The 8,741-nt window shown below is 33.2% G+C and overlaps 1 protein-coding gene across 1 annotated transcript; it reads right to left on the bottom strand.

The window, feature by feature from the left end:
* Positions 1-4,791: 4,791 nt before the first annotated feature.
* On the bottom strand, positions 4,792-6,790 carry LOC126733275 (LOB domain-containing protein 1-like). Its single transcript, XM_050436510.1, has 2 exons — positions 6,436-6,790; positions 4,792-5,407 (listed from the first exon to the last, which is right to left on the bottom strand). Exons 1-2 carry the CDS (start codon positions 6,694-6,696, stop codon positions 5,048-5,050), a joined length of 621 nt encoding a protein of 206 aa, XP_050292467.1. The 5' UTR covers positions 6,697-6,790; the 3' UTR covers positions 4,792-5,047.
* Positions 6,791-8,741: the final 1,951 nt, after the last annotated feature.

The following is an 8,741-nucleotide window of genomic DNA, read 5'->3' as shown; positions in this document are numbered from 1 at the left end:
CATTGAACCTAGCCTCTAACCCGCACCTTGCTTTTCGACTAAGAGATTGGGGATTACTTCGGTACATAGTCATTTCAAAAGACCTTTCACACTATCAACTGACATCGACTCATCCCAATCTTTAAAGAAGAGATTGACGATCCAAAGTTCTTTTACTCTATTTAATTAGAAAGTTTTTTTTTGCCGAGCGACCATCATTTTTTCATTAATTTCCATCAGTCCTTTACTTTCATTGGTTTGATCCTGTAAAATCTAGCCAATTTTCTCAATGAGCAAAAGGTACAAAATAAATAAAAATTTTATATTTTCCGCTCACACACAAAAAAATTAATAAAAACTTTGAGAATTCACTATTATGCCCAAAACAAGCTCATGAAAACAAAACAAAAATCACCACTATGTTTACCAATCTAAGTACCTATACTAGGTGCTCCAAGGAGTTACAGTACACATATACACTTTGAGAATTCACTATTATTCCCCAAAAAAGCTCATAAAAACAAAAAATTCACCACTATGCTTAACTACCTAAGTACCTATACTAGGTGCTCCAAGGAGCAGATTAGTCTAGAGGGCCATTGTTTTTTGTTGTGTTCTCAGAAGGACACCAAAAACTCTCATTTAATGCGTGATGCGTCAAAACATTCATGTGTCGCACGACTTGCACTGTCTCATGCATGTGCATATGCATGAGACAAAAACTTTTACTGATAGACTATATTGAATCTTATAGCATGCACTATAAATCAACATTATAATCATATTAAACGTACTACTGATGGTCCTACTGAGTTGTTAATTAAGAATCTGTCAATAGTGAATAATCATAATGTTTTATTTGAAATGAAGGTAATTAATGTTCCAAAGAAAAAGAATAATAAATGATCGGGTGTGGCTTATGTCTAGTGGAAGTTTCCACTATGGACACAAACCGTGTCCTAAACGATCAATAAAATTCTCCTCGTAACAAATCGAAATAAATAGTACTACTTTCTTTCTCTCAAAAAAAAAAAAAAAAAAAAGCTCTCCTTAATTTCTTGTTTCACACTTTCACTATTATATGCATCTCAAATGTTCTCAAGATTAACGTGCAAAACAAGGGGTTTAATAATTTAATTTCTTTTAGTGTGCTTTTGTTTAGCAACGCGTCTGCGTTGCTTGTGCGTCTGCATTTTTTGGCTGGTCTCATGGCACTGTTTATGGACCAGCCAAAGCACAAAAATATGTAAACAATAGCGAGTGAACAGTATTTTGTTTTCTAAAAAATATTTTGCTACAATATTTTCAGTAAATAAGTAGTATCCAAACAGACGCTTAATGAGTTAAACTAGTAGTAATTCAATTCTATTCAACTCAGCCCTAACCACAACAGACAATTCCGCAGTTGCTTTTTCAATATTAACGGGTTGTTAGACTTTAGACTTGTTTCAAGTAATTTTTTTTTCCAAGTTTTGGTCATTAAAATGCAGCTCACCCACTACGGCTCTTGTACTCTATGGAAAAACTCGATAAAGTAACATGTTTCCTCTTCTCCTTTTGCATCATTTTTGCTTATACCCATTTCACAATAATCGACGTGTGACATGCAAATCTCATTCGTATAAATTTAGTCAGCTATTTCTTCGTCATTTCTTCTTAAAGTTCATGATTTCACTTCGAAATGTCGTGAATACAAACGCATGAGTTTTTGTCATTATAGTGAAAACTAAATCAAAAGGATTAGTATTTTGACTTTTAAAATTGATATTTCATATCAACTAGGTTTGTTAAGTGGTACACCTAAAAGAGAGTTACAGATTGAGTCAAAAGAGAGCAATGTGTTCCCGTTCAAGCATTGAAAATAATGGCGTGTTGGGTTCATATTGTAATGGACACCGTTTAGAGAGAGAGAGAGAGAATGTAAACTAATAAACGGTGCCGACAAGTGACACTTTGGTGTTGCCTAGCTAAATGATCAACTCACGTGGGATTCACATGGTTTGAATTATTGCCAATGCCGCGTTTGAGAATTAAGGGACATATAGGGCCATCATTGCTTGAGAGAAAATTAACCAAAGATCGATCAACACGGACACATGTTGCTGTTGAGTGTTGATCTAAATTAGGGCCAATATGTACTGTCTCTCTAAATGGGGCCCAAACCCTCTTATTAGATTCTTCTATTTGACCATCAATAATAAAGAGTGCTACTTTGTAAAAGATTGGGACAGTAATAAGTTTTGAGGGGGTGTTTATTTCACACTAAATATTGCACACAAAGTACATACAAGTATTTATTTTTTACTGAATTATGAGTTCAGAGTTATGAGTTTAGTGAAGAAAAAAAAAAAAATTGTGTGTACTTTTTGTGCAATAGTTATTACCCTCAAGCTTTTGTATTAAAATTAACATTTTTGTGTATTTTTTTTATAGAAAAAAATGAAATTAAAAAGAAATTGTAAATAAATAAATAAACTAATAGGAGTTTGGCATAAAAGATGAAACAAAAAGAAATAAATATTGTAACTGCAAAAATAAGAAAATGTATTACTTGCGACAAATTTTTTTACTTCAAAATGAATAAATATCTATTTGTCTCTTTTATATTTTAATTTTTGTTATTAGATAGAAAGAACTCATAGTATGGGTAAAATAAGAATGCATATTGAAATTTAAAACTTAAATTGCAATATTTCAAAGATTATTACAAACATATTAGAGTTATCTAACTAGAGTAAGTTGATTATCAAAACGTAATCAAGAATTTTATGGTTTAGTGGTATTGTTTCGATTCTGATCCAATAAAGAATTTAAATTAAATCATCTATCTAAAGAAAGAAAAAGTAATCTCAATTTCATAAAGAAGTATTAAAATGTTAACACACTGATTCAGCTCACGCTAGATATAATAAAGCTCTAATTGGCAAAATAGTTTCGTTTTCTCTCAAGGGATCTGAATCTCCTTTATAATTACTAGCTAATTTATGAACACGCATGATATGGATGTCACTAGATGAGTTTTAAAACAATAAATATTTAGAAGTAAATTCTTTCTCTCTTTCTTTTCCTTTCTTTTTCATTTTTCTCAGATGAAGGAAGAAACTTTAAGGGAATCTCATATCTACAAACACTTCTTTTTTTTGGTTAACTACAAACACTTTATGTCCCTTTGTACAAAAAAGACGATATCATCAAACTACATGGTGACTAAAGAACCTATGATTATGTGGTCCATTACGGTGGGCAACAGGGACAAAAAAGATTGTGGTTACTAACCTAAAGGTGTTAAAGCACATTAGGTACCCTACCGTCACTATTTATAGTACTAATGTTAGTTTCCCACTACCCAACTTGAATATATATGAGGGGACTATAAAGTATAAATCGCATTACGTTGTAAGTCCATACTGGATTAGGCTCATTGTCATTTACTTGTACGGTATTTACATTGTTTGTATTGCACTCATAGAGTGTGCTTATAAATAGTTAAAATTGTGCGCTAACAGTAAACACAGAAGAAAGAATCACAATTTATTAGGAGTGGAATAAAAAAAAGTGAAAATAGATTACGGTGTTAGGATCATATTTTTAGATATTGGTGTATCAAAGTCAAAACACATCATTTATATATTTGAGTCTTACTTTAAATGTGTCTAAGTATGAACAAGTGGTATATTTTGAAGACACAAAAAACTACTTAAAAGACTACTTAAGAAAAGCTATGAAAGCAAGTTGTCGATACCTCTTGATTTATCAAGACTTAATGAAGCTTGATATATACCTAGCCCGACACCTCTTGATCTATCAAACTATGGGGATTCAGAACAATAATTTTTGTTCCAACCAATAATATCTTGGCCCATCTTGAAATTCATGCATTATATAAAAGCCAAATTTTTATGGCGTCATCATACATCAAGAGAGACATGTGCATACTCTGGAGCTGTTGCAACATCTCTGTGCATATAGTTCTATATTGAGTCGCTATCGATTCATCAAACCATGTTATTGTGAAGAACTTTGCACCTAAGCTACAACAATCATTGATTGCTTTGGAGTTAGACACAGATATGAGATTCTTGCAAAGAAGAAGTCCAATTGGATTGGAGCTGAGTTTCATTCAAATTAGTAGGTTCTATTATAAGTAGGTCTTTCGAGATAGGATAAGATTTTTTATAATTGTAACATCGATTCTTGTTAGTGGATTTTTCAAAACTGAGTCCTTAATCACTTATTGGGGTTTTTCTTATAAAGGTTTTCCCCATTGTAATCATATCACCACTTCAAATTTATTTTCGTTGCACTTGATTTAGATTGGCGATTTGGTTGTGTGTTAATTAAATCTTACCTGCAATTGAACTAATTAATCAACTTGAGTAATTAGTTAATTAACTGAGGTTAATTTATAACCCGACATACAGGAAGACTTAAAGAGTGTTCAAGGTTATCATATAGGATGAACTTAATTAGATACAATTACTTAGGTATAATAAATTTGGTTCCCTAATAAAATTCAAAACACATCATTGTATTGAATTTAATATATTATCCTTAAAAAGATTATATTATTTGTACTTTATTCATCAAGATAACTATGAGAAATTCAATGTATTGAACTTAATTAAGTAACAGTGACTAAATTTTACCCCCAAAAAAAAACATTTAAATTTTACCCCACCGCATATAACTAAACCAAAAGCAAGAAATGGTCAAAAGCTAGTTTGACAAGGAATTCGTGAAGCATCAATTTTGACACAATTATAGTAGGTGACCAAAAAGTTGGTTTAAGATCCAATAATCCACACCCAAATAGACTTTAGAACAAACATATCTCTTTTTCTCCAATACTGCAAGATTACATAGAAGAAGATAAAACCCATCTACTTTGCCTAGCTTTAACAAAGAGATTGTTACATTTCTCCCCCACTAATTTGTTCATATAATATTACATCTAGTTCGTACTATAAGTTATAATTTATTAATCCAATAATGTTCTTCAAGTTCTCCTTAGGAGATTAAGTTGGAAATATTTGGCTACACTACTACTATATATAGATTATAATTTTGATCATGTCCAAACAGGATGGTCCCACAATAAGCATGGGTTGTTATCCTCATTAAGGAAGCATGGATTGTTCTGGTAGTTGTTAGGAGTGCTGGGGATGAAATTACTCTCAAGTGATTGTTGAACCGTTGCCTGTGGAGACTGTGACATTTCCATGCAAATTAAGGCTACAAGGTTGGCTTGCTGGCATTGCATGTTGACAAGCTCAGCTTGTGCTTTGGCTAATTGTGCCTGGAGCTCGTTAACTTGTTTTTGAAGCTGACAAATTGCCCCTGCACACCCATAAACTGGGTCTCTGATCCTTGCACCGGCTTCATAAACCATGCTGCTCACTGCATCAGCCCTCTGGGATTCTGGGAGTTCCTGAAAATTCAATTATCACTTTTAGGGGTAAGCAAGTGAAAAGGTAAAGATATGAATAACTAAAACATAGAGGGCTATTTGGGAAATAAAAGATAAGGTCAACATAAAGCATTCAGCTCAAATAATTGAAATTAGTTGAGAAACTATAGAAGCTCCTACTCTATAATAGTGCTTCGTTTTTTAATCTTACATTTCTAATTTTACAATTTGCTAAATTATGCGATTATGAGTGATGGACATTTTTACGTGTTTTACCCACTATTTTATGTAGACCAATCACAACCGCACAACTTAGCAAGTTTTGTGAAAATAAACTTGGAAATGGTGATGTCCCTTGTTCTATAATATGGACATGCTTTGTCATGTTCCTTATATTGAACATGCTTTGTGTCAGAGATGCTGATTCCTGACTACTAACATGGGCTATGTGGAAATTTTAGAACTTTGTGCGAGTCTCTTCACACTAAGAACGAACTACACTCAGGTTGCTTACTTTTCAAACTAAGAACACCAAACACGTTTAATGTGAGGTTCACCACAGTTGCGAGTGGTCAATTTCTATCCTTACTCAAACAAGCTACGGCACCAGCAGAGGCGGGGTCCTCCAAAGAGAATTGTTTAAGCTAAAAACCCTGATAATTGAAGCAGCCGTGTGACTTTGTTCATCTCATCTACCACTAGGCATGCAATCTAACTAATATCTTGGACAGTTTCACAAAAATTCTATTCTTACATAATTTTTGTTTTCTTGCTGAATCCTATTCTTGCATAAATACCCTCATAAACATCATCTCAGAATTTTAGCCCGACCTATGTTGCCATGGAAGTTAGTTTTAGCATATAGAAATTGACAAATAAGTTTCCAAAGTACAGTTTCAAGTAAAACCATCATGGTTATTATATTTTTTTAATCAATTTTAACAATTTTTTTTTTCTCACATTTGTTAGAACAGTTTAATCAAGAATTCTGAAAGACACTAGCACCAACAACAACAAAAAAAAAAAAAAAAAAAAAAAGTGAAAAATACCTGTAAGAACTTGATGATGTTGCTAGCACCAAACACTCTATGAGCAATGGTAAACTTGGCTGGCTCAGTAGGAGGGAAGTAGGGGGCCAACACGCATTTCTCTGCACATCTTCGCCTCAAAATCTTGCAAGCCGCGCAAGGGCTTATCACAATAGGTGGAGTTGGAGGAGGAGAAGAAGAAGGAGAGGAGGATGATGAAGGAGAACTTGAGAGTGGGGTTGAAGAAGTGGTAGAGTTAGTGTTTGTGTCACTGCACTCCATCTTAGATTCTTAGCTTAATTTAGCTTTGTATGTGTATTTTTGTGTGTGAAAGAGAGAGAGAGAGAGACAGAGAGGAGAGGTGGGATTTTTTGAGAGAACAATGTGAGTATAAATAGAAAATCGGAGCCCGGGAACGAACGTCATCACAGGAGATGTTGACGCCAGCAGTTGAATTTTACCGTTGGCTGCGGCTATATCTAGTTAGGTTTATGCTCTTTTGGCCTATTGTATGAATAACTCTTCAAGTTTGACAATCTTTTCCCAATAAGTTTTTTTTTTAGCCCATCAAAGATAAATTAATTAAAAAGAGAGGGAAATAATTAGATTTGAAAATATAATAATAAGTTAATAAACAGAGACATGAGCTTTCATTTTTATTATATACAAAAGAAATTAATAGCCACAACTTATTCCAATAATCTCAATACTTTAAAAAAGTATTTTAAAAATATTTTGCGTCATATTAAGTGTGATTTGATTTCCCACAACAACTTTGGTAAAAAAAGACAAAAAATTAAGGGAAAAATGAGCATTTTGCATTAGATACTTCTTTAACTTTTCATCTACTTATAACTAATCAAATTGAGTAGGCTGCAATTGGTCAATATTAAGATTATTACATTTGGAAAGAATGAATGTATCCAAGAGAGTTGGAACTTGGAAGGTACCGTGTTAGTTCAGATTTCAAATAAACAAGAAAAATGATATAAACTCTTAAGATGAATTTCAGCATTAATCTGTTATACGATATATGTCTTCTTTTCACATTTCATATTATTTTGTGTTTCCAAGTAAAGAGAGATCTTTTGCTTAACCATTTTATCATTGCTCTTTCTTTTTGTGTTTTTTTTAGTAACCCATTTCCATCCTGCAAACATTAAGAGATTACCTTTGGGCTTCCCCTACTTTCACCAAAAATAATCTCCATGAAAATTTCATCCTTACAAACTCTCTCATAAATTGCCTAACTTTCCAAAGAAAAAATAGCTTTCTTAAGGAAAAATTTGTTCCCCCTCTCTCTCCATCTTAAAAAAAAAAAAAAAAAAAAAAAAAAAAAAAAAAAAAAAATTAAAGAAATGATATCTCATCCATTCTTTGCCCGTAAAACACTTCAAAAATCTCATGAGCTGATAATGTGTTTGGATGAAACTTATAACTTTTGAATTTATGTCACGCCTCAAGACCATTAAGCTTACCACTCATTTACGTGGTCCCTGTTTGGATTTCCTCTCTCCAACTTTTTTGGGATCAAGTCATGGTGAAATTTCAACAAAAAAGCAGAAAAGTCATATTCCGATAAGTATGCTAGCAAATCGTTGTTCAACTATCAAAAAAGATCTAAGTGAAAATAGAAACCATTTGGTACTGAATTGACATGATGAGCACAGACTGATAACTAGTAAGCACACTTAGCGAGGTTCCCAGTAGAATTAACACATGATCAAAGACCAAACTAGTTTTCATTAATTCTGTCTCAGACCAAGAACTAATAAATCTAGTTGGTTTGCTAATTGCCTGAAAATCAGGAGGTCCACGCACACCTACTTGTAATCTCAGCCATTTCAAAGATGCCAAGTGGCTCAAGTCCATCCAGTTCAGTTAGATTATCGTTTTTAATTTGACCCATTGGGCTTGCTGCCAACACTGAGACAGTGCTATCTTTCTACTCCTCTAACCACCACCAAGTGACTAATCCATATTGAGAACGACCAAGTATCCCAATGTTTGCGAGAGTTTGTGAGTTGTGACTTGTTAATTGTTATATGTGAGAGTGGGAAAGATACAAGGAAATTCGGGCCAACGTGGGGTAGAGGTTGGTGAAGAGCTGGTCAGCTCGTTGCGCACATGAAGTAAAAAGATATAGAATACTCTTAGTTACTGAGTCCTAAAAAATAAGCTATCTGCCATTCACGATTGTGACCCTTTTCAAACTAACAAATAAGATAACTATGCAAGCGCTAAAATTGTTTGCAACACAAACTGTTTAACACAGTTTTACACATATTCCTAAAAGCATTTGAAATCAGTACGTGTGTTTGTGTGTA

The sequence above is a fragment of the Quercus robur genome, chromosome 1 (assembly GCF_932294415.1).
Source record: "Quercus robur chromosome 1, dhQueRobu3.1, whole genome shotgun sequence".
NCBI lineage: Eukaryota > Viridiplantae > Streptophyta > Magnoliopsida > Fagales > Fagaceae > Quercus > Quercus robur.
This window is presented reverse-complemented; position numbering and strand designations above follow the sequence as displayed.